Below are 26484 nucleotides of genomic sequence, written 5' to 3'. Positions count from 1 at the left end.
AACAAACCAGAACAGGTATTAGTGCATTGAATTAGTTCCTTAAAAAAAACAAAAAACCCAACAACTAAAACAAAACATATATTAGTGCATTGTGGAGGTAAAAGGGAAAGGGGAGCACAGGAGGTTGAGCAAAAATACAGTATAATTTTCCAAAGTAAGTTAACACTATGAGTTGTCAGCAGGGAATTCTTAAAAAAAAAAAAAAAAAGGCACTCCAAGTGGATCCTTCCTGCCTACCCAGGATTACAAAGCTGGACCTATCCCTCCTATTGTACAAATACCATCTACAAACAGATCTTTCTTGCCTCCCCAAAGATTAAATTTGTACACTGAAGACAGATATTTAATTAGCTACTTTTCACCAAGTACTCCATCTTCATATCTCTTTGAAACCACCAGCTTTTGCAAATGTTCAGTGATACAAAAGGGTGAGAAAAGAGCTGGATAATCGCAGTTCTTTCCCACCTGTTTAATTTAAAGCTGAGAAGAGTCATTAGCAGAAGCAGTTCCAACAAGATCACCACAATCTCACAATTATTTTTTCATGTGATGGGGATGGAATGTGTAGGGGAAAGTAAGGACCAACACATACATGAGTGCCTCTCTCCATCTGCTGGAACCAAGGATTTAGGTATTTTAATAATGTTACCACACACACAAAAGAAATTCTCAAAGATCAGTCTCAACCAGGGCTCTTTTCATTTTCCCTATTTTAGGGCACACGTATTTCTGACTGATGCCATTTCTCCATTGTGACTCTTCTCAGTAATTTTAACAGCTGACTAATGAATCTGTTTATTGCTATGCCCAAATTCCAGTGTTCCAGGTAGCTGGAAAATCTGTGGTGCACTGAAACCAGGAGGTTCTGTGACACTTGCTGCACAGTGCCAGCAGAGGACCTCAAACACTGGCTCCACCTTTCAGAGATGCAATGGAAGGACATGGAGATCCAGCTGCTGATACTGTGCTAAGGAGAAGTTTTAGTTGTTAAGATTTAGGTACAACTGAGATGTTAAGAGTTAATATTAAAGTGCCACTGCTTTGGGGCAGGGTTGTAACGGTGATTGACTGTGCCTATACCATCCAACAGTGAAAAGCATTCTGCTAACATCATGGGACTTTGGAAGGAAAGAGCAGCAGGAAATAGGGCATTTCTCTGAGAATAATGATTCCTGTAGCATAGAGCAACAACCCCATAAAAATTTAAAGAGTGCAGTGAAAGCTCTGGAAGATTTATGTCACTAAAAACTGGAAGCCACTTCTCTTGCAACACTGTATTTTCCCAACTTTAGAAACAATAGGTGTCATTTTCCTTTCAAACCCATCAGATCACAGTTATTCTCATTACAAGTGATCAACAGCTGTCTAATGAAAGCAAGGCCATATAAAGACTCCTAGAGACCCATGCTATGTTGCCCATGCTTACCAAATGCCTTGGTGACACTCGTTGCCTTAAGGCCCATTAAATCTGGCAGCTGATCAATAATGATGTCTCTGCTGGCCTTTATCTTGTGAACTCTTTCAATGCTTCTTCTCTGCCAGTCAGTCCAGTAGATGTAGTCCCCCAGCAGTGTGAACCCAAATATGTGTGGAAGTTTGTCTTCTAAGAGGGTTTTCCTCATTGTTCCGTCAATGTTTATGACCTGTGGGATGCCCAAAAAAAAAAAAAAAAAAAATAATCTTCTCTAATGTGGGTACAATTAAAACAGCAATATCAATTGTGTTTTGAACAGCTACTGCTATGCAAGTAGCTCTTGATACTCCCACCATGTCCTTTCCATGATCTGTGATTGACAATTTAAATAGCCTCCTCTTAGCTGTTATTTGGAAATTATTTATTCAGACTCATATTAAACCTGTACCTTGTAGGGGATTATGCTCCCTTCACTGTGCAGTGCTTCTGTTTTCTTGTGATTTAAGGATCTAACTTTTAAATTTCTAAGTGTTTGAGCAATAATTTTTTTTTTACAAATACATTTAACTCTATTGTAGCATAATATAAAACCATTAAATGCCTAAATTCTGGCAGTCAAAATCAACCATCACTTTTACCACAATTTTAATAGAGTTGTAAGGCTCTGTTAATATACAACAAACAGCAGAATCATCTAAAATTAATTAATTTTTTAACATGACCAATGACCATTATCACATCTTCCTAAACTAGCATGTGGATTTCAGTATGTTCATGCATGCATTTCAGTAAGTTTATTTTAAATCCAAATAAATTTAAGAATGAAATCTCCGCTTTAAAACCTTACAATACTCTACAGATTTGTGAAAACAGTATGCATTTTGATTTGATTGGCCATAAATGAAAGTAATTTCCCCAAGCTGAGCCTGTTTTGCCTATGACAAATAACAGCCTCTAACTGCTGAGTGATCTCTCCCCGTCCTTATCTTGATCCACAAGCCTTTCATTGCATTTTCTCTCCCCTGTCCTGCTGGGGAGTGGAGTGGCAGAGCTGCTTTGGTGGGCACCTGGCACCAAGGCCAACCCACACAAGGGATATGCACTGGATTTTCTAGCTGCCACCAGCCAAACAGCAGAGGTGAGCAGTCAGCCACTGCTACAACTGTACCCACCTGTGCCCTGCACAAAAATCATCCCTTTAACAGCAGTGAATTTGAACAGAGGCTACAATGTACACTCCTGGACTCCTTCCAGAGAAAAAGCCTCCTGCTGGCGACAATTAAAAATAACACTGGCATTCCTGCAAATGAAGTTTCAAGGGAGCTTTGTATCTGCCCATCAACTTACTTGATGGAGTAGCAGAGACTGAAGATTAATATCTTTTTATTCTGTTAAGCTAAATAGAGTACATTAAAAAGAAAAAAAATGCTCTATCGGTGGTTAAAAGCCAAATGGTTCTGCAATTATGTCATTACATCATGTCCAGGCAAACCCCAAAAGCTCACTTATTTAGAACACTCTCAGTCCCACAGGCAATACTGCAGGTTCAAAAGTTCGTCACACATACTCAGGTGCTGGAGCCAAACTGGTGCCACACTCAGTAACAGGACAGCATTTCCCCTACAACAGTGCAGCAGCAGGATGAGGATGAAGCTTCCGCATTTCCATCTACCTTGACAGAAATGGACAGTAGAAGTATAATTCAAACACTAGAGCTGCTGACTGAAATGTATAAGGGAAGATTGAATCCAAGGATGCAGACACATGTATTGAAATCCACGCACATCTGTGGATGTTGCAGACAACACCAAGCTGCTGAACTTCAGGAATCTCATGAGATTCAATAAGGCCAAGTGCAAGATGCTGCACCTGGGTCAGGGCAAACACTGGTATTGACACAAGCTGGAGCATGATGGGATTGAAAGCAGCCCTGCTGAAGATGTGGGTGTGCTGGTGGGTGAAAAACATCTCCATAGGCCAGCCATGTGTGCTCATGGCCTGGAAAGTCACTCATATGCTGGGCTGGATCCAAAGCAGAGTGGCCAGAAGTGGAGAGAGGTGATTGTCCCCCTCTACTCCGCTCTGTGGATGCCCCACCTGGAGTGCTACAGCCAGCTCTGGGGTCCCAGTACAAGAGAGACTGAGAGCCAGTACAGAGGAGGGCCACAAAAATCATCAGGAGGCTGCAAGACTTCTGCTATGAAGAAAGGCTGAGGGAGGTGGTGTTGCTCAGCCTGGGGAAGAGAAGAGAGACCTTACTGGTGAGACCCTACTGCAGCACTCCCAAATTATACACTGTTCAACATGTTTGGGAAAGGAGGTCCAAAATGTGGAATCAGACAGCAATAAAATGTTTAATAGCTTGTATTTTGGTTAAGAAAATGATGGAGTAAATGTTTGCTGTCTCCCTCTCCCAAACATTCCTCCCCAATACTACAGACAGAACACCTACAAATGCAAGCAGGCTTTCCCTGGATGCAGAAAAGGCAGCTCTGACTTGGAGGATTTTTCTGTGCTAAGAGCAATTGAGCCCTCTAAATGCTAGTTACTTCATGGCAATAAGCAAGAAATGCTCTCTCCCTGAGATGATATCATAGTAGGAGCCAGGGCAAAGTTTGAACAGAGAGGGGTCACATGCAGGTCAATACAGGTACACCTACACAGTCTTTACTTCAAATTTTGCTGCCATCCACCTTCCCAGAAATACAGCTCCACTCTAGCATATCAAATGAAACCACAAGGATTCAAAGTAAAAATCTACAAACGGGCCTCACCATATGGCCAAAAGCACAACTCCTGTCATTAAAGCAGCACTGCCCATTTCTTCAAAGGGACTAGAATAATCCTATAAGATCTTTATCCTCTCCTTTCCAAATTGAAACATCTTCTCAACTCAACAGACCACTAGAAGTCTGTGGAAATAGCACATCACGTAAATATTTACCATGTTGTTCTTCTGCTGGTGAAAATGGGACTGCAAGAACCTTTACAATGTACACGTACAACATGGAGGAAAGACAAGAAAAGATAATAAAATACCATATTAACTCATCTTTTAATATCTGACAACTAAGATCTGCTGACTGCAGACAAAAGGAAAGACTTTAAGGTGCAATCCTTATAATTTAGCACAAATTGACTAGAATAGGCTTTACTCAGGATTTTCTTTCCCTCTCTGTAAGTGATAAATGGATCTCAAAGGATAAATGAAACACTAAATGTGTTGTGCTTTACACATGAAACACTGAAAGCTCCCCTTGAACAGCGTCACACACTGAAAGCCCCTGATTAATCTCAAGACTTCAATGACAAATGTCCTAATGAGGCCTTGCCAAGCTCAGCTAAAATCTGTTGTGGGCAAAGTGAAATCAACATCAAACGCCTTAATGAACTGAATTACACAAAAAACACAAGAAGGTGGTAAGGTGTGATTTTTTTTTAGATGCTGCTGCAATGTATGCAAAATGATTTTACAAATATTTCTAAATATAACACTCAAAAGCTCTTGGCTCTTTGAAGAAGATTAAAGTAAAACAATGCAATTAAATTCTACACATCAGCATGATTCATGTAGTCAAGCTGTATTTCAGGTGCATCTATGAAAAAACCAGCTATTCAGCATAGACACAGGACATCTTTTGACAGAAAAACAAAGAGACCTCTAAGACCATACCCCTCTATTTCAGTCACTAAGATAAAACAAAATTTATTTGATTGTTAAAGACAGAGATGCAGTCAAATGGAAATCAATTCTTGGTCTGAGCTAAATCACTACGTGAGCAGACACAGCAGGTTGGCAACAGTAAAGTGACATGACTGGCATATTCAGGAGACTCATGTGGTGGGCTCGTAGCTCTGTGAGTCTTGCAGATCTCGTGGAAAGCTGCACTTTCGCTGTGAGTGTGCCTGAGAACTGGAACAGGTTGCTCAAGGAGATTGTGAAATCTCCACTGTTGGAGCAATTCCAAAGTGATCTGGTCATGGCTCCGAGCACCCACCTCCAGGTGACCCTGTTTGAGCAGGGCTTGGGCCAGCTGAGCTCCAGGTCCCTTCCAACCTCAGCCTTTCTCTGAATGGCTTCTAAGGATTTTCACCAACAGACTCTGGAGTGCCACCTCCAGCGAACATACTCAGCCTTCTCTAGCTCAAGAAAGAACTTGTGAGACAGATCAGGTAGGTAGCATGGAAAAGAAAAGAGGAAAGTCAGCAGGGAAAGAAAAAGACAAAGAAAAATGGAACGACATAGACAACTCCTATGGGTAAAGAAGCCTGCCCCAAAAAGAGCAGAGTGAAGCAGCTGTGAGCAGTCTATACCACAGTCTATATTCAGCCGAGTGTAAGCCATTCATTAATATTTCCAACAGCTGAAACACAGCCACCTTTCATCAATGCTTTGGGATAAAAGAGTGACTTGTTAATAACCCACAAACCAACCCAACCACCTACAAAGACGACAAATGTAACAGAATATAAAACTACAGAATAAAAAGTGGTACTTTATAGTGATCTCCCCTTTTCTCTGGGAATAATATAAACAAAACATATTGTTATCCTTGTGCTCATATTACCACTATGTGAAGCAGTTATTTATTTGCAGTGTTGATTTGTTCATATTTTTCCATAAGAAATCACCATCACACCTAGTGTTCTCTTAGGACTTCGCAACATTTTTTAGCTCCACAGAGAGTACTGCATTTTCAGACAGACTTTCCAAAATATAAGTACATGAAATAGACTCTAGCAGACACTGATAGTTGGATGCTCTTCTTGTTGGAAAGGCTGTGTTAACAAGACTGTGATTTTGAACCTGCTTATGTTTTATAAGCCTCTTCTAAGAGTAGCTAATGTTCTCCATGAATTACATCAGCCTGACATTTCCAGGACTTTTTTCTGCTTACAGGATAGCAGAGGATTAAGGGTGCAGCTGGTCAATTCTGTAACTTACCTCTCATAGGCAGGAACACAATCACATACTTAAAAACTATTTAACAGGAGAAAAAGTTAAACACAAAAATAATTTATGGCAACTGGTGGCTAGCCCCTAAAGCATGCAGAAACTACTGAATTAGTATTCCAGTTTTATTTTTAGGTAGAAGCTGCTTATTTAACACACCTGAGGGAAATTTTACCTTCAGTAAATAGTTTTTCATTCTCAAATTCTGACCACTGTGAGTTTAAAGGGGCATGCAACAACTCTGAAATTTAGCTAACACCCATTATGAAAACAATATGCCTTTCCGCCTTCTAGATAACTAGTCTGGGAAAGGTGAAGAAGAATTTAAACTTTTCACAGGAGTACTTTTAACCCTCATGTATCTTAATTTTTGTCTCCTGATTTCCCATTTCCCAAGGGTCTAGAATAATCCAGTAACATTATATTTCCATATTCAAACATTTTCTCAACTCAATAGACCACTAGAAGTCTGTGGAAATAGGACATCATGTAAATATCTACCATGTTGTTTTTCTGCTGGTGATACTGGGACTGCAAGGACATCTATAATCTACATGTACAACATGGAGGAAAAGCATGAAAAGAAATGCAATGAGCTTGATATGAAAAAAAAGTTGTGGTAAATTTTTGAGTCCAAAAAACCAATCAGCAATTTCAGCAGCCAACTGGAATTTCTTAAAAAGTCAAAAGGATGCCAAAAATAGCAGAAACAATAGATCTTGACATAGAAAGTGGCACCAATACTGGTCAATCTTTCCAAAGAAAAACCTGTCTCCTGTCCAATGTTACCATGTTTAACATTAACTTGCAACGAAATATAAAGATAAACGTAGTACGTACTACTGTTATTTTAATTTTTTGTTCCCTTACCCCAAAATATGTGGATTTTAGTGTTTTTTTCAAAAATAATCTTTTATTTCACAGCCAATGAGAGGTTCCTGCACAATTGATTGAGAAACACTGGTTGAGTCATGCCCCCTTCCAGAGGCCCTACAATGCAAGGTCTCCTGCAGTCAGCCTCTGTCCACAGCAAACTGAGATTCAGCTGCTGGTGTTTTGTCCAGCACAGTGGGACCTCTTGCTCAGAACTCAACTTCTTAGCATGGCCCTGGAGAATCATAACATACTCTTTTTCTCAGCCTCACCACAGTGCAATTATCTGAAGTCACTTGTAGCTCTTCACACCATGCTAGGCACATACAGTGCTTCAAAGAGCGCAGCAATGATCCCTTATGCCCTGAGTCACCACAAGTCTCATGCACAGAAATTCCAATGGAAGCCAAAGGTTAAACAATAGACCCTAGATTAGCTGGTATGTCCATTTATGGCACTACACCTGGAAGAACGGATGCTTTTATCCTCATTTAACAACCTATCAGCAGAAAACCAGGATTCAGTTTTAAAGAGGTGGGGATGGGATATCTGCATTTTAAAAAGAATTAATTAATGGCAGTATTGCCCTCCCTGAAGGGCAGCACAACTGAAAACCTGCTACTACAGGAGACTGAACTTACAAGAGAAGGACAATGAAACACCAGTAACTGAAAACAGTAGCATACTCACTGTTTTCGGTTGGAGGGCTTGTTTTTTCAGGGATGTTTATTTCTAAAGGAGTTCTTTCTGTAGCAGACAAGCAGCTGTTCCCATGGCAGCTCAGGCTAGAGCAAGAGTGATGGAGTAGTAGATGAAACCAATAAAGCATTTCATGTGAGCCACAAACACACTCCTCCAACAGTGTATTTTAATATACATAAAGGGCAAAGGCAGAAATACTGATGACTCAACTCTTATCTCCCAGGCACCCAAACTATAAGGATCAATTGTTGCCCTGCCATGTCAAGTAAAAGCCCCTGAGCTTAAAAATAATTGAAAGATAAGAGAGCTATTCAGGTAAATAGCATATGCACACCCAGCCTCTCTTCTTCTGTAGATACCTGGTTTGGTTCACTGTTGGAGTTAGAAACTAGGACCAGATGGACTTTGGCCTCAGCCCACATGCACTTTTAAAGTTCTAACTCAGTAATTTAAAAGGAAGTCCTGAAAGGAGCAAGAAGCAAATCTTACTTAGAAAGAAAGACTAGAAATGACCATCTGAGGAAAGTATTTCCTACCTTCTGATACTAATCAGGAGGAGAAGAAGCTCCAAATTGGAATCCTCAAGGCCCCTGAGGTCAAATATGACTTTAGCAGTACTCAGGCTCTTAAAGGAAAGAGAGGGATCACAGGAGATCACCAGCTACGCCCGCTGCTCCTTGCCAGGGTCTTACAAACATCTCCTCAAGCAATACAACTCTCAAGTGTAAGAGGAGAGAAAGCTTGAAATGATTCATGCCAACCCCAAACTCACATTAACAGCAGACAGTTTGCTTTTAGACTGGACATGACATTTCTGGTTCATAATACTTTCAAGAGATAGAGAAATAAGAGGTAAAAAGGCCAAGCCAATGCTGTCTAATACTCCAGGCTTTGAAGGAGTATTCCAAATATGACATCCATATGCAGCTCTGAGCACAACAGCATCCAGCCTGGACGCAACTTCCATCCGTTAAAGCAACCCAAAACCATAAAATGTTAAGGGTTGGAACATAAAGATATCACCCTACTATGCACTTGTTCATGTCATTATCTTTATCATTGGCATAACACTGTTGATTTTTTTTAAGCTGTATAAAATCACGTATTCAAAATTAAACAAAACTACTTGCAGTCATGTTATCAGTCTACTTGCCAATACTTGTACAGGATGTTTTCAATTAATCAGAAACACATACTGTTTTCTGTACAATCAGAAAGCTTTATTTAAAACTGATGGACCTTCTGACAACAAAAAAGCTTTAAGGAATCACTGGTAAGCTGCCTATAAGAACACACACACAAAAAAAAAAAAATTCTGCATGAAATTCCTGAAATCCTGAACTAAGGCTTAAACAAAACAAACAAAAAAAAGCAGTTCATCTCAGTAACACAGAATGAAGGCAATGCAAACTTTTTTCTTATTTCTTAAGGAACTAGGGACAAGTCTATCCTCAGCTTAGAAGAAGTCAATGGCAGAAATGAAAGATGTTGCAAGGGTATTCACAGAAATCTCCTCAGGAGTCAGATATCCAATATTAGAAATCATATTCTACTGGAAAATTAGTTTAAAGCTGTTTCTGTGAAAACAGTTACATAATCAAAGAATATTTCCTGAAAATACTTTTGTGTAAAAAGAAAAAGGAATCTTGGGATTTTTTTAGCCAAGAAAAACTGAAGCATGGTAATTCGAACAGTATTATTTCTTCTCAAGTTAGTACCTCTAGAAATGCATATGAAGACTTCCAGCTCTCTTTGCTTGCTTCTCAAGGGGTATGTGAATACAAGAAACTGTTTCTCCTGGATCTCATTGCTACCAGTGCAGCACTATTCGATATGCCTAGGAAACAGCTCTTAAATTTGATTCTCCTCTTGCTTTGGATTAAAAGCTACAAAAGTCAGTGTTGTTCCACAGGTATCTAAAAAAAGTGTTAAATCTTCTTTTCCCAGGTGAATGCTTGGCTCCACTTGAGAAAACTGAAGCCAGCAGTAAAGGTTTAAAATGTTTGTTTGCCTCTCTTAACACAACTGAGATTATAAATTTATTACACAATAGCCCAGCAACCTCATGATTATTTTCAGCCACTTGAAGAGACAGTTCAAGAACCTCTCCTACACATCAAACTTTGCAGCTTGCTCTCATTTCCTCCTCTGCCAGCACATGCTTTTCCGTGGCTGTATAGCCAGACAGACAAAGAATTTGAACTAAAACCTGAAACTTGTCCCGTCCTCTCTCAGCTATAGTGCTGTGTGAATAAAGTCCAGGTGAAGCAAAGCAACCTAAGACTGAGCCACTCTGAAACACAAGAACAGCACATTCTTCTCCTGCATTCCAGTTTCAGACTTCCAAAACAACTGAAAGGTGTAAACTGCTTAAAATGACAGAAATATGGTAAAGAACTACATCTATAGGTCATTCATTCATTTATTTTTGTGGGTGTAATGCACACTACATTTTATGAATGCAGGTAGCTTGATTACCCTTGGACACAGCATTCATGCAGAACCTGACCCACAGAACACTACTTTTTCATTTAGCCCTTTCTGTGGCAAGGTCAATGGCAATCTACACAGCCTGTACCAAATATCCTGCAGTGGGGGAGGAACAATGCCAAGGCACCTGCACATGCTGGGTGCCACCCAGCTGGAAAGCAGCTTGGCAGAGAAGGGTCTGGGGGTCCTGGTAGAGACCAAGCTGAACGTGTGCCCTTGCTGCAAGAAGGTGATGGCAATCTGGGCTGCATCAGGAGGAGTGCTGCCAGCAGGGCAAGGGAGCCAATCCTCCTCTACTCAGTACTGATGAGGGTTCCCCTGCAGTATTGTGTCCAGTTCCACGCTCCTGAGCACAAAAAGATAGGGATGTGCTGGTGTGAGTACAGCAAAAGGCTACAAAGGTGATTAACATCTTTCTTATGAAAAAAAAAGCTGAAGGAGATGTGTCTGTTTAGCCTGGGGAAGGCTCAGGGGGAAATCTCATGAATGTATGTAAATACCTGCAGGAATGGAGTCAAAAATGCAGAGCCACACCACTTGTCAGTAGTACGCAGTGACAGCACCAGCGGCAACAAACTCAGACTCAAACCCAGGTGATGCCCCCTGAACATCAGGAAGTACTTTTTCACTGTGACACTGACCAAGCCACAGCACAGGTTGGCCAAGGAGGCTGTGGAGTCTCCATCCTTGGAGATACTCAGAAGTTATGGGCTCTGGGCAACCAGTTCTAGGTGGCCCTGCTTGAGTGTGGGGGCTGGACATGACCTCCAGAGGTCCCTTCCTGCATCAACCATTCTGGGATTCTGTGTGACTGCTGTTTAATGAAGCCCTTTTAAAGTAAAAAACAAGGAGATGAGGGCTTCCCACCTCCACTATTTGCACTCCAACTTGTACTCTGTAAATCCCTTCACATTGTGGTCTCCAGCACATATGGAATCCATTGTGAACAGACAATCTGCCAGCTCTGAAAACAGCAACGCTGTTATAAAACAAGAAACTTCAACCCTGGTTTTGGCACAACTACGTTAGTAAGTCTCAAACATAACCATAAGAGGGAAAAAAAGCCTTTTTTATACTTTCCTTTTTTTTTTTTTTTGTTAAGATTGATATAATTAGATTAAGGAAAAAAAGCTGCACCGTGGCAAATTACAGAAATTCTAATTTCTTTTCCAGGTTAAACTTCAGAACTTAGACTTACAGGGCAAACTTAGATTTCAGATATATTTCCAAGTGTTGTTTAAAGCTTATGAATAGTTAACAATGTAAAATTTCTGTCTGGTTTTGCTATCTAGAGGTAATTACTACTCCACAAGAGTAAAGTCTCCCACATGTAGCCTAAAGCTGCATCTTTCTAGATAGTCTTTGCAAGCATATTCTGAAGTAAAAATAGGTGACAACACACTCTGAAATCTTGTTTCTCTTCATAGCCCCACACCTTTTCATACACTTGACAAAATATTTAATAGTGGAACAGGAAAAGCATCTGCAGTATCATCACAGATTACAGAAGACATTTTGTCATATCTATGTGGTTTCATTCAATTAAAAAACTTCACTGTAACACATTAGAAAAATCTGAGGAATTGTAGTTGGGCAAACCTGCATGCCACATGTCAGACTAGCACAAGACTTCACACCAAGGATGTCCTGGATCTGAGTCATTTTGACATAGTAATGAAAAAAACTACTTGGCAACAACAGACTGTTACCAAAGAGAAAAACAAATATATTTCTCTCACTCAGTACTACATGCATTCAGGAAACTCTTCTGATCATAGCTTGAGACATGGGTATCAGACCCAGCTTTTGAAATATCAGAAGAGACTACTAGTTAACAAGTATTCCTCAGATATATTATTACCCTCTTCTTATTTTATGTTAATTTTAGGAAAGCACTTGCATACTTTAAATTTGTTCTTCCTAGAGCTTGTGGTTAATGAAAGCAAATGACTTAGCTGCTGTGTCATTTGAATTATTGAAAAAGCACACGACTGGGGGGCACGGGAGCCCTTCCCAACCAAAGCCATGGTTTCAGTGGCTCCCAGCGCCCTGTCCACGGCACTCCTTATTTCCCCCAGTGTCTGCAGGCTCACGCACCTCTTCTATGAGTACACACATGGGCAATGCAGAAGTCCTGCTCCTCTAAGAGGTCCCTTTTTGCAGTGGAATAAACAACAAAAAAAGGAAGTGTAACATATGATTTTGGTGTTGCAGTCACTGTCTTCTCTTTGCAAACTGTACTAAGTATTCGAGCACACTTTTCGGCGCTGTGGTCAAGATGCAGTCTACCTCAATATACCACAGCTAATATTCCACTCACTCCTACAGCCAACTTTAAAACAAAGCAGCTCATAAAAAGGCTAGACAGTCTATTTTAGCTACCTTCTGCCTTTTCATTTAAGAAGTCTGCTGCAAGAGCGCAGCAGATACTCAGAATGAAACACTGTGTTGCATTCATAGTTCATGGTTTATGAGTACAAACCATTCCCTCCAGCCTCTCACTCAAGAGTCAAGTCGAGCTCCAGAGAATGATAGCTGAGATCCAGGTCTTGAAAATGTGGCAGGGGTCTAGGTATTAAGCTGCCAGTACAACCAAAAACATGATTGGGTTGTGGAGATACCTCCTCTACCCTTTACCACAGACCTCTGTCAACCCTGCATCGTATTTAAGTAATTTGTCATTTAGCAACCTCAGTAATTGCCAATGGTTTTTATTTTCATTATAATCACCACCAAGTTTGCAGGCCTGCAAATGGGTACAAATATTCAACTTCTTTTCTGAAGATAGGTTTAGACCTTGGTTCAAATGGCAGGACCCCACACTTGTGAAGCATTCTAGTCCTGTTCCAAAAAGGGCTCAGCATTCCTGCTTTAGTTCCAGCTATCCTTTTAATCTTACACCTTGCACAGCACTCCTGGCTTTATGGAAAGCACAGAATGAAAGGGTGTGTTTCAGGAATGAGACTTGCCTCATCAAAAACCTGGTCCTTGGATGTCCACCTGCACATGTGTTTTTCAGCCTGCTCATGTTTTACTTTTATTTATTTATAACATGGTGAAAATCATTAATTTCTACATACCAATTCATCAGTTTCCCTTGTGCAGCACTCCCAGTGCCTTCACCATTGCTGACAGAACAATGGCAATGGGGAGCCGCAAGACAAAAACCACCTAACAGACTTCTACTCTGACACAGACTGAAAAACCATCACTCTTTCAACTCTGGCAGTTAATTTCAATCACCTGACTTTTGGAAAGAGGAAGCAGACTTGTATGTTCAGAAACAAATGATCTGTGGACAGGCATAGGGCAATGGCAACCACAGATTTAGTTCCAGAACAGAGAAAATACCTTGCACTGGAGCTGCTCTGTGTCCCAGTGTGTCCTTCCCCACCAAGCAGAGAATTCTCAAAGTATCTGTGAAGCATCAACAACACCTGGGTAGTTCAATGCCACTCTCAGCAGTGGAGATGCACCTTTTTTCTTTGCGCAGATCTGGACTTAAACACGAAGTTTTGCTGGTTTAAAATTCTATTTGAACATGGCAAATGTGGTCATTGCTCAGAAATAGCTCAGATGGGCCCTGGAGGGTTTGCAGTGTCTGAGAGGGAGCAGCAGATATGTGCTGCTTGTTCTGGGGAGAAAGGAAGATCTTTTTGCCAGTTTACTGCACGCAGCACCCAGCCAGAACTGTGGGATCTGACTGTGCTCACCTTGACTGCTGCGAGTCACAGGATCTTTCTCCTCTTCATCAAGTCACTGCTGACATGACCACAACCCACATTACACCCTCAACCAGAGGAGAAGATGAGTTAGGTAGGGAACCTTTGTCACAGCAGAGCTCAAGGGAAAGGAGCAAAGCAGAACCAGGGTGGACAGATGCAAAAGTGGCCAACAAAAATGAGCCTACTAGTCTAGTTGGGGCAGAGTAGAATTCAGCTGGAACACACCCAACATTAAATATTTATTAAAAAATACGCAATTGAGAGCCAAATCACTAATTGCACTTGCAGTGTTAACACTCATTTTCTCCAAATGCCATCCCTCCTGATTCTACAAACTTCTGGAGACTCACAAACCTTCTGTTTTACTCTGTGAGGAAGAAGTAGGATGACTTCTTCTTTTGTTCCTGCTACTGGCCACCTGCAAGACTGAACTAGTCTCTTCATTTCAGTGCTTGTGTCTCTTCCTCTCCCCTTTTGTTTTGTCTATTTAGCTATTTAGCTTTGGGGCTTTGTGGGTGGCTGCTTGTGTATTGTGCTAGGTTTGTGGGTTTTTGGGGTTGTTTTTGCTGCTTTCAAAATTTTTGGTGATAGAGGAGGATGTGTTGTAATTTTTATTCAGCACTTTACTTATATCTTCAGCTCTTGGGAGACACTGACTGGGACAGAAACTTGGCCTAAACTGAAATATAAATATTTTAAGTTACTCTGGGTTTCAGAGAAATTCCAAAGATGTAACACGAATCCCTGAAAGGCTTCAAAGATAAGGGCAAAAAGCAAGCTACAAAAAGCCATTTTAAGTCCCCATTTTTAAGCAGATCTTTAGGAAGAAGAGCTGTTACGTTCAGCATGAGCTGAACTGCCTGGGGCAATGGGACAAACCCCAGGTCTGGGTTTAGTAACACTGGAACACCCACACACTGCTTTCAGGCTGTGACTGGCATCAGCAATCCAAATAAAAAAAAAATATTCAAAATCTTCAATTTCTCCCTATCAGGAACTGTCTCATGAAAACACTCCTTGGGTAAGGGCTGAGAAGTTTCAGGATCTGGCTCTATGTATGTGCCTATGTATCCACACAAATATATATATATATATTTCCATATTTCTCTGTGTGTGCATGTATGTGCATGTGTGTGTTTCTAAGATGTTCTCAGAAATCCTGTTCCCTGTTGGAAGATTCAAAGACACAAATAACCCACCCATGGCCAAATCAGTTTCATATTCTTTACTTCTCAAGCCAAATTTTCCTGGTGATATATAATGAGATTTTACATTCTTTGTGCTCCATTGACTAATTAGATCAATGCAGGCTACTCCCCCTGTCCCTCCCTTTTTGTAGTAGGGACTTTCATCGCCCGTAGCTACACAAGTGTGGTTGCTTTTGCCAAATATTTGGAGATACTGCTAATGGCTTCATTTGAACTCTGCATTGCTGCATATTAGTATGGAGGAGGGTGGGTTGTGTATTTTAATCCATACTGTGATTGCTTTGATGTTGTTTGTAATGAGGAATACGGGTTTATTTATACATATCAGAGCTGTTATAGGAATTTGTGCTTCCCAAAGGATTAGATTTCCACTATCAAACAAAACACAGTGTATACTTAGAAGAAGGGGGAGGCTAACTAGAGGTCAATTTTCCACTCACAAACTACAGTGCTTAGCCTCTCTCTCAGTTCTTTCCATCCACAGATCCAAACACTTTGTACAGAAAGCTACCAGTTATCCCCACGCTGCATGCAAGAAAACAAGCAGGACAGCACCACACACTGCTCCAGCTCACATGGAGCTGTGGTTAATGCAGCATTAGTGAAGTCACAGGAGCCACTGCTGCCTCCAGATTGACACCGCCACGCACACATTTTTAAAAAACCACACAGGAACTACCAAAAATAAGGATGTAAGTTTTACATCCTTGACAGACGGTGGATAAGAGGGTAGAAAGGATGAAGTTGAAGGGAAGGGTGGGCTGAACATGTATTTAAAAGGGATTCAAAATATTTAACCAAGGGACTATGTATGGTTCCTGTTACTCCTTCTTATTCTGAATGCTGAGACCACAAAACTGCAGCACTACTATTTTCTCCCTTCAGAAGCTCAAAGTCAATGTACAAATTACTGCAATTATTTAATCTTGAAATTAGGCATTTATGCCAGAGGCAAAAATGAAACTTCATTTCCACAATATAGAAAAATGATAGCCCAGTGCAAGTCACCAGGATCAAGTACTTAGCACCCAAAGTAGAGATAACTGTTCTGGAAAATAAAATCAAACTCACCACTAAATGAAGTTTCTGACACAGCTCACTGTCATGTACATTTAAGCATAACTGTGCACCAGGTCTTATTGTACAAAAGCCTGGAAAAGAAATCTGTCTTCCTAAACTGAGTTTTGATTCCCAGCTGCAGGGGCTTTTATCCTTTCAGCTTCACTAATTCCTCTTAGTGTCATTTAACCATTTACTTTTAACATGAGGATCTTCTAAAATTACACCATTTACAAGGGGAGAAGACCTTTACAGAATACTTTGTGGACTCTCTAGAACTTCCTTTTCAGAGCAGATCTGCTCGGGGTACAGCTTTGTCTCTTCATATATATTCGACACTAAGTTTTTACCAGTTTAGTTACTTAAAATATTCTGGTGGAAAGAAATTATGAGGGTGAAAGTAGAGAGGAGAGAGAGAGCAAAGGTGTGACAACACTCCAGATCTGGTAGAAAATGCACTTTTACCAACCCCTCAGCACCCACAGTCAGATACACTGCAGAACTATGGGAGGAAGAGGCTCACGGACAATGCATGGAGAACCTGGATGATCCTGGGTGCCAGAATTGTGCTCTGCACTCATGGGTGTGTGAGAAAGCCTTTTTCTCTGCCCAGTGAGAGCAGCACATTCTAATCACTCACTAAGGAAAGCTCCTGCAAATGCTCCTTTATTTAGGGACTGCAAACACCACCTGAACAAAACCTCAGAGCACTGCTGGGTGACAGGAATCATCTGAATCATTCTCCCACCACCCAAGTGACCATGGTGAAGTGGCACAGTGACTCTTGGAGCACAGGGTAGGGACAGACAGACACCCCTCAGTCCCGTGTGCCTGGCAGTGCCCCAGCTGAACACAGAAAACACATTTTACCTGCTACAGAAAATGGCTCAAGGCCATGTCTGAGCCTGAGTTCCCAGCTCACTGGCAGCAAGGATGACAAGCCAGGTCACAGGGATGCACAGAAAACCCTGTGTGTCAGCAGAGGTACAGACTCATGGAGAACCTCTTCCCCTGGTTTTATTAAGCGTGGCTGAAAGCAAGATAGAGCATCAAAACAGACCAAAATAATGAAATTTTTATCCCTAGATACCAAGTTGGCTTAAAAGAACAGCATTTTTAACAAGCATTCCACACATCTATTGGAAATGTTTGGGGGTTTTGAGCACGAGGACATGGGAAGAGGCAGCCACTGTGACTACAAAAATATCAGTTTCCTGTTTAAATTTGGGACTGTATTTAGACTTGATGGCTTATCGTCTGAGAAGTTTCTCTGGATATAGGGAAGGTTGGTTTGTTTGTTTATATTAAGGATAACACAGTTTCCTGACTTGGATCACAGTGTTGATATTTGCCAGTTTCATGTCAATTGTGAGTAAAAAAATCAACTAATTTACTCAAAGACTGTGGTGAATTTGTTCAGTACATCCAACCCCAATTCTTTTTATAAAAAATTGGCCATTTCCACACAACAAATATTTCAAGTTTGGAAATGCTTGGACTATGCAGCTGTTATGTAGTAGACTATTAGATACTTAGAGGAAATTCCTCTCAAAAAGGAAGCTGAAAGCTGGTTTGATCATAGATAGGAGACTTCCCATGACCTTCCACTGCCTGTATCTTAATGCCTATGTCAGAGTTCCAACTCTATATTCAACACATGAGACTCTTTTTTATGCCCTGACTGTGAACAGCTGGCACTGCCTACTCCATTGGTTCTCTAAGGAGTTGGTGAAAGAAGCTGCAACATGGACACAAAAGTAATTGCAAAAAGCTAGGGTGAAAACTTTAACCCACTCATTTGGAAAGATACCAGGGTGAGAAGCTGACAAGCGAGATGCTTTTGGCTTGTCTAGTACTCACCTCTCCAAAGCAGAAGATATCTGAGAACTTATTGAAATGAATTTCATTTCACTCTTTGCTGGGGTCTCTAATGGAAAAGCTCAAATCAATTTACTTTAAATTACCAAGGTTGAAAAAGAGAGCAGTTCTCAAGTTGATTCACCAATGGATTTGTGGCTCAAGAACTCCAAGACAAGCAAGGACCCAGATGTTATTGGAATAAACTGTTGGAGTCTCATGTGCTGACACAAACCTGTCAGATGCTAACAGCATATAGATGCAAAGGGCCTCCTCATCCTCTTGTAAAAATGCTTGTTTTGGCACAGAAAAATGTGCATTTGTACCAAGTTTAATCTGGAGAAAAAGAAATTAACTCATAGCATGAGTATCCCACTCCACTTTGGAGATAAGACATGTTTAAGAAGTCTGTCTGCTGCTCCATCACTAAATGATTTGTGTTTTATTATCAATCCATAGCAGCAAATTAGCTTTGACCTCAGCCATCTTCCCTTTCCCAAACCTCACTGGCAACCTTTTATCCTTTCAACTTCTTTGTCAAGATGGGATATCCACCAACAAAACCAACTTGAACTTTACACTGACAAATCTGTCCTGTGCTACTGGATGTTTTATTGCAGTCACAAATCCAAACTTTCAAAAGCCAGAAAATAGATGATGAAGGCACAGACTGGTATGACCTGTGTTCTCAAAAATGGTGACAGCCAGCACTGATTTTCATACATTGTAGCACAATCAACAGGTAACTGATAACCATGAAAATGAAGCGAAGGGGAAAAAAAGGACAGTAGTCTTGTATATCTCAGAAGTAGAAGACAACACAAACCATGGATGAGAAGCTCTTGACCACACAGGGATGACATCAGGTGCACTGGTTCTGTGGAACACATGGGATTCCTCCTCCCTGTGAACTGTCTCCACACTGGGAACAAACAGGTGACAGACAAGGCAGAACTGTCCCAAGGGTGTTAGGTTCACACCAAAACAAAACTCTGCCCATGCATAAGCACCACACAAAGCGCACAGACCCACATTCCATAATGGCATGATTGTAAAATGTTGAAGACAAGGAGAACACAATGTTGCTTTTCTTGCCTGTGTGGCCATGCCAGAAGCAAAAGGCAAATGCTTCTACTGAGAACAATTTTGACATTTTGTCTGCTGCTGGGTCCTCTAAGGTGGATTCATAAGATCAGAACATTAAAAGTGTAAGTCAAACCATACAGTAGAAAGAGCAGAGCCCAAAGGAGAGCTGTGGCACTCTGCAAAGATGCCTCAAATCTCATCTTCTGGCAACAGTAAGTTTGCATTTGTGTAGCATTTCATAAACCTTAAATTAGTAAGGCTTTAACAAGCTGGAAAACAGTAACCTTCTTCCACTGCAGGGGCACAAGATGCTGAAACACTCAGCCAAAGGTCTTGCAGCAAGTCAGTACAAGTACCACAAGTACTTTTGTCCCCTGGGGATCTACTTTATGCTGGAAGATTTCCCCAGTGCAGCTCCGCCAGAAACACCCACTAGCAGAGGAACACCTCACACTGAAGGAAAGAGGAGTGATGGTGCTCTCAGGATAACACAGGTGCTCTGAGCAAATGACCTTCCTGGCCCTGGTACAGGCTGAGGGACACAACTTCTTCCACACTCCTAACCTGCCCAACTCCCAGACCTGGCCTGAGACCCAAATGTGACCATCTCCCAGCAGTTCACTTAATGTCTCAATTTAATAATCTGTGAAGTCAAGCAGGGAACATCACTGCCCTTCACAAGAGCTCTTCTACTTTGTAGAACTGGGTGGTGCAAACTTTAGTCCTCCTCTAAATGGGAAGTATTTATTTTTCACTGCCTCACAAGATGCTCTAAAAAGTTGCTGCAAAATACAGTCCCTCCCTAGGGGAACAAATCCCAGCCTGGACCTTATGAAACCTCTGCTAAACACAACCAGCTGGTAAGAAAAGAAACTAACAAAACCAAACCCCAAACCCAGGAGTCTTGCAATTACTCCTCTGGGAGAATCTTCAGCAAGTGCTGGTTCTGACCTCTGTCACCTCCAAGATTCCCCAGGGAATCTGGCATTAATTGCTCATTCTTCTGTGCCCAACATTTCTGAATCACTAAGCTAATGTCACACCTTAGGCTGGTCTTTCCATTTTTAAGTAGGAATTCAGCAGGGCAATGTACATTTCTTGTACCTTTTTTCTAGTTTGGACTAGCAGAAATTTCCAAAGCACAGGACAGCCTTCAAGAGTAACTTCCAATCTAAGCATAAATTCACAGGCACGAGATTTCCCAGCTGCAGTGGTTTCCACACAAGCTGTCCAGGCAGTGACAAGCTGGGTGTTGAAAATTTGCTTACGTTGACTTTTTTTTTTGTGGGAGCTGTGCAAACAAACCCAAACAATTCTCTTTTTAATGCTCATGACAAACATTTCACTTGCATTTTATCAAAGACACATTTTTGTGCTTTCAGTCCAGGCCCTGCTTCATGTTGCTACAAGCAGGGAGCACTGGCTCTACATTCAGTTGCTGGTTGCAGCTTCTCTTTAAATCATTTTTACTGATTTGATTTAATAATATGCCATCCATTAATATTCTGGTCTGACAACAGACTTGGGTAGTTCTGTTATTCCCAGTGAGGATGAACCTGCACCAGAAACTCGAGTGTTCAGAAAGGGTTATACAGTTAGAACAAGGTATATGTAGATTATCCTATGCTGCCTTATGACAAGACCATTTATCAGTGCAAAGCACAAAACTGCTTTTCAAAAAAGAAACACAACTGCTTTCCCTTCCAACAAAAAAACCTGACACCTGCCAACTCACCAATTCATCAAATGGCTTACAGATGTCTATCTCAAAACCATTTAAGAACATGGGTCCAGGTAAATTCATCCACTGCTCCACACTGAGGTCCCTCTAGTGGCACTGAATGTCACCCACCCACATGCCACAGGCAAAGTGGATGACACCTACACTGCCACACAGAGGCACAGCTCCCACTTCTACACCGTGCTAACAGGAACAGAGCCATACATCAGACAGGACAGCAAATGACAGGGAATATTCTGTCAGATCCTTCTGAGTCTGCATACACATACAAGGCACATCAAGTACCCCTTAAGAAAGGATTTTCTCTATCACCTCAGACAAGAGTGTCATGCCTCCAGATGTGGCCAGGGTGAATAGGTCTTCTTGGTTACACATAAGACACAGAAACCTTCTGACTCCTACAGGAACACAGCTGGAGCCATGGGAGCTAACAATACTGCTACCTCACAGGTCTTCAGACTGAAGAAAAGTAAAGCAAAGACAAAACCAAAGGAACACAAAAGCATTCAGTAAAAACAGTGTTAAAACAAAAGAAACATTTTTATTTATATCTTACCTCACTGGGAAAGACAATTACATCGCTTTTATTGTTCACAGGTAGCAGAGAATTTGGATGAGACAAGCTGCCATGGTTTCTGGGTTAGGAAACACTCACATACGAGAGCAGAGAGGACCAGAAAGTGAATAAGAAGACTGACCATCCACATGGTTTGAACACAATTTGTAAAACCCTTCTAACTGCTAAGGGAAGCAAGACCTGAAACCAAACCAGATCTTTCATCACAAACATTGGTGAAATTGAGGCATGGAGTTTGTCAGTTCTGATTATCTGATAAAACAAAGATCCATTCTCAGATGTTCTCAAGAGGCATGGGGTTTGAGTGGGGACTGCCCATGCAGAACTGTGGTAACTGCTGGGGCCTTTAACAGATGGACAGGCTCCAGGAATGGAAGGTGACAGCAGGGTAGCTGAGCCCACAACCTCACTGCTTGAACCAGCTTGGTAAGGAGGAATCCCAGGGAGGAGGAACAAAAGCCAGTTCTACTTTCCTAGAGACAGACCTCACCTGATTTCTCTTCAAGGACACAGCTTTTTGACTAGGGTCTCTCCAGTGCTTCACTTGCTAGGTGACAGCACTGGGGTTTTCAAAATAAGACTAAAATATTAATATATTTGACTAAAAGGAGGCCAGTTTTACATTAGAAGTGACTACCTAGGTTCTAATGATGTCCTTCCTGGAAAGTTTCTTCTTGCCTTAAATTTGTCAAAAAAGTTTAATTATAACTAGGAGAAAAATGCACTCTGTCCTTCCCACCCATTTTACAAATCATGATGTTTTACTGTTCAACACCTAAAATAATCTTACCAATAAATTCAAAAACACATGATCCAAAATTTCATAAAACCATGAATTAGTTGGCAACATAATTAGAAATAAACCAATGCAATATCTGATCTAGGAAAAAATGCAAGGTTTTTCGTCTGGAAAGTAGCTTTAAGTCAAGTGAAGAACTCAAAGGCAACTCAGATGAATAACTGGCCAAATAAAACCTGACCAATCACTTGTCTTTCTAAACTAAGAGCTCTGCTCAAGGCGATTTATAAAGGTAAAATGAGGATCAAGATGTCCCAATAGTTGGAATCAAAAGAAGGAAACTACCAACTTGACTGTATTTCTCTGCAAAGTTTGTTATTCATTTGTCCAGCTACAAAAAAATCAACTGACATTGACCATCAGTTTTAAGCTAAGAAATTTACAATTTAGAAAACCACAAAGAAATTAAATATGATAGAATCTCTTATCTCCTTAGTCTGACTGGCAACTGCTTAAAAACTGCTTTCCTGGTCTTGCTGAAGAGCACATTTCTTTTTCTGTTTTTCCTCTCTTCTACTAAAAATGTGAACAGCACTGACATACTGCTCCCCTTATTTCCTGTCTGCTGTTCCTCTCATTTTTACATTAGCACTAATGCAAAAACCACTGGAAACCATGCACAGGCTGGGCTTTAAAAAAACAAGGTATTTGTCAACCTTTTAATTCCTCTGTTAAAGAAAGGAAGAGAAAAACCACTCACACAACTAGGTTTCCATAAGTAATGGAAAGAGCAATGCAAAGAATCTATAGACCCATTCTTTAAAAACTATGAACAGGGAAAAGAAGACTATGAAAAAGGCTGCCCTTGCTAATTTTTGAAAGTAGAAAAAAATGTGAAACAAAAGGTCTAAGGAGAAAATAAGAAGCAGCTTTCAAAATAATACCACACAAAACACCACTGTGTTAGGAGAAAAAAAAAGGGGAAAGGGTGGAAGAAAAAAGGAGAGGAGAAAAAGAAAAAAAAAAAAGGAGGGGGGGAAAGAAAAAAGGGGTGAAAAAGAGAAAAAAAGCCAATCCAACAGCTTGAGTGCTAGGATCTTTAACACTCACAAACCTGTCAAACATTTTCCTCCCATCTACTGTGTCTTTCTTCAATACTACAGTCCTTCTGAAAAGGGGAGGCAGAAGAAAAATGATTGCACTACATTTACATAACTGCACAACACGGGAGATTTATCAGCATTTTTGAACAGCCAAATCAGCCAAACAAATTGTCTGCAGAACTGCAACAGTAACCATTGGAGTTCTTACCATCGGCAACATCACAAGTGTGTGGGGAGAATCAAATCTTTTATTATAAAAATCAATCACAATTCCCATTCTGTTCCTCGATCCCTTAAAAAAAAAAAAAAAGCCACAAAAACCTGAGTGCTGCTAATTTAGCCTTCTCACTAAAGAATGAATACCAGATAAAAAGGGAGCCGATGGCTGGCCCAGAGCCAAAAAGAAGGCTTTCAGGCACAAAAATTGCCCAGAACAATGTTCTGCACTCAGAATTTTTTTACATGCAACTCTGTACAGACATGACAGGCATATCTGGCAACATGGCTAAGAATATACATTTATGATGGAGTACACTGCCTTTTAAAAGGAGAAATAAATTAGAGATTAACGCCTTTTATGCAAGCTGCAAGGAGAAGAATTCCTGGAGCAATTCAATTCAGCTCAAGGAACAAGGCTTCTTTCAAAAAGTCACCCTTTAACTGGGAAGGGCGCTTCTTTGCAGGGAGTCTGAACTGAGAAATACGCAGCTCCTTGCTTTCTATTTATAGTCATTCAGGCAGTGAATAGCCTCATTCCAAATGCCACAAGGCATACTCACAACCTTTTATTCCAGAGACCTGATTTGTGTTTCATTTCAAAAAGTCCAGCGTGATGGGGAGAAAAAAAAAAAACTCACAGAAAAAAAAAAAAAAAAAAAAAAAAAAAGAGGGAGGGAGAAAAACGGTACACATCTTGCAACAGAAACACTTTTCCCCCCCAACTTTTCCTTTATGAAGCTGGTGCTGGAGAGTGTGGAAAAGAGGGTGGGTTTTTATTTAGAAACTTCCCTATGGGAAGGGAAAGAAAGTGGGAGCTTTGGAAGTGGATGCATTTTTACTCATTTAACACTGAATGCCAGTTGCCCTGCAATTTAAGCAAGTCTGGGGGAAGGAGAAAAAGGAGTGAGGGGTGAAAGCATTTCAATTACTTGGCTTTGAAGGACCCTTCTGAATGAGAAAGAGACAGAAAACACTTGTCAACTGCAAGTTCAAGTGAAAGCCACTTCTGCCAATGAAGTGTGCAGATGGCTGTGGGGGTTCCGCTGAACCCTAACTGGGCCTCTATTATGTCTTTATTGCTCACAAAAAGGCCAGGGTCACCTTCAGTTTAGAATAAGTTAGCATCCTTTCCCACAGAATGACTCTGGTCAATCAAGCCAAGCAAAGGAAGTCTTCCTTTGAGTGACTGCTATCCCATCAGTGCACTGAAGAATTTTTAGAAAGGATAAATAGACACAAAAACCTTTGGTCTCATCCACACTACCGACATTTATCAGAAAAAATTCCCACCACTGCAGACAACCTTGGGAGAACCAGGGTAGGCTGCTGGTGGCTGTCATGTGTGTCTGTTAGATTTCTCTCTCGTTAGCCCTGGATGATATGAGTCTAAAAATGGTACTGACAGCTTTCAAAATTTCACTAATAAGATGTGGCATGAAAAGCAAGTTCCACACCTTTATTTGTAGTGGGAGCTCTTCAGCAGCATGGGAACCTCACCAGGCCAGCCCAGCACGCCAAGTTCCCTATTTCTTACAGCATCCACATTTCATGTGTTTCACAAGCAAAAATTGCAGAAATTTGTGCTGACAGGCACCTGTGGTACCATCACCTGCCCTCCCAGCGTTGCTCAAGACAATCCGCCTGGAACATTCCAATATGATCTTCTGTGGTGTTGTGAAATACCATCACTAATGCAGATGGGCTTAAAAAAATGACCCAACAAAGCTGAAATAGAAGGCTGGAATTTGTGTTTGTGGCAAAAATATTTCTGTATTCTTAATTTAAGAAGTTTACACCTAAGGTCGCTAAACACCAAGAAAGGGTTCAAACAAGAGCAGAGGAAGGAATTTTTTCCCAGAGAAAAGTTAATTCCCAAACTATGGCATATTGGCACAACTATCTTCAAAACATCAGAGAAACAAGTCTCTTCCAACACTGGTATAAGACATTATTCATGAGATCTCAACTCCTGGGCAGCAAAAACCACCTTCCCTCTAGGTTAGAGGTAAGCTCTATGGCAAATTAGCATTTTTCTTGGGAAAATACAGAAGAAAGTAGGAAAATGAAATCATAAAAGGTAACAGTATTTAAAGGAAATCACTCATAGCTATTGGCAAACAATATAGCCAAAAACTTCAAGAAGGTTACCAAGTTAAAACCTCCCTCAAGTATCCTACCTGCTAGTCTGACAAACTCAAAGTTACTCCAATTTCCATAGAAGCCAACTTTTTCTCAGCAACTGGAAAAACACATACTTGTTCTGTGCTAGAATATACATCAGGCTCTCTTAGAGCGGGGCTCATTTCCACTCTTCATAGGTACAGAAGCCTTTGTGCCACTATACACAAAATCCCTCTTTTAAATACAGGAAGCTGATCCCAACAGTGGAAGTAAAGCAGAATTCTCTCCCTAGCCAGACAAAAAGGGTGATTTGGAATCGGATAGCCTAAAATAATTCTTCAGGGAGAAAGGAGAGCCCCAAACATGTACAACTCAAATAATTCTTCAACTTTGTAGTTTAATACATCCTCAGGATTTCCTCTTGATAAATATGGCAAAAGCTGCACATGCAGAAGTAATTTCTGAGCACTCCACAAAGACCAAATTTAGAAGCTGCCTGTCAGTTGTTTCTTTTTTAAGTTGTCCCTTTAAAAGAATAGTACAAAACAAAAGAGTTCCTGGATAATTACACAAGATTTAGAGAGTTTTATGGCAATAAAACAGTAGCTCTAATAAA

General features: G+C 40.8%; 1 protein-coding gene across 2 annotated transcripts in view; it reads right to left on the bottom strand.

Moving 5' to 3' along the window:
- The window catches only part of LRP5 (LDL receptor related protein 5), a 123076-nt gene that overhangs the window by 24737 nt on the left and 71855 nt on the right, over positions 1 to 26484 (bottom strand). For both annotated transcript variants that reach the window (XM_030949951.1, XM_030949952.1), the window contains exon 8: positions 1427 to 1643. In XM_030949951.1, the coding sequence (XP_030805811.1) occupies positions 1427 to 1643 (217 nt within the window). The remainder of the gene's footprint in view (positions 1 to 1426; positions 1644 to 26484) is intronic.

This window comes from Camarhynchus parvulus, chromosome 5, assembly GCF_901933205.1.
Source record: "Camarhynchus parvulus chromosome 5, STF_HiC, whole genome shotgun sequence".
Lineage (NCBI taxonomy): Eukaryota > Metazoa > Chordata > Aves > Passeriformes > Thraupidae > Camarhynchus > Camarhynchus parvulus.
The sequence above is the reverse complement of the archived record's forward strand: the minus strand, read 5'-3'. Positions and strand labels throughout refer to the sequence as shown.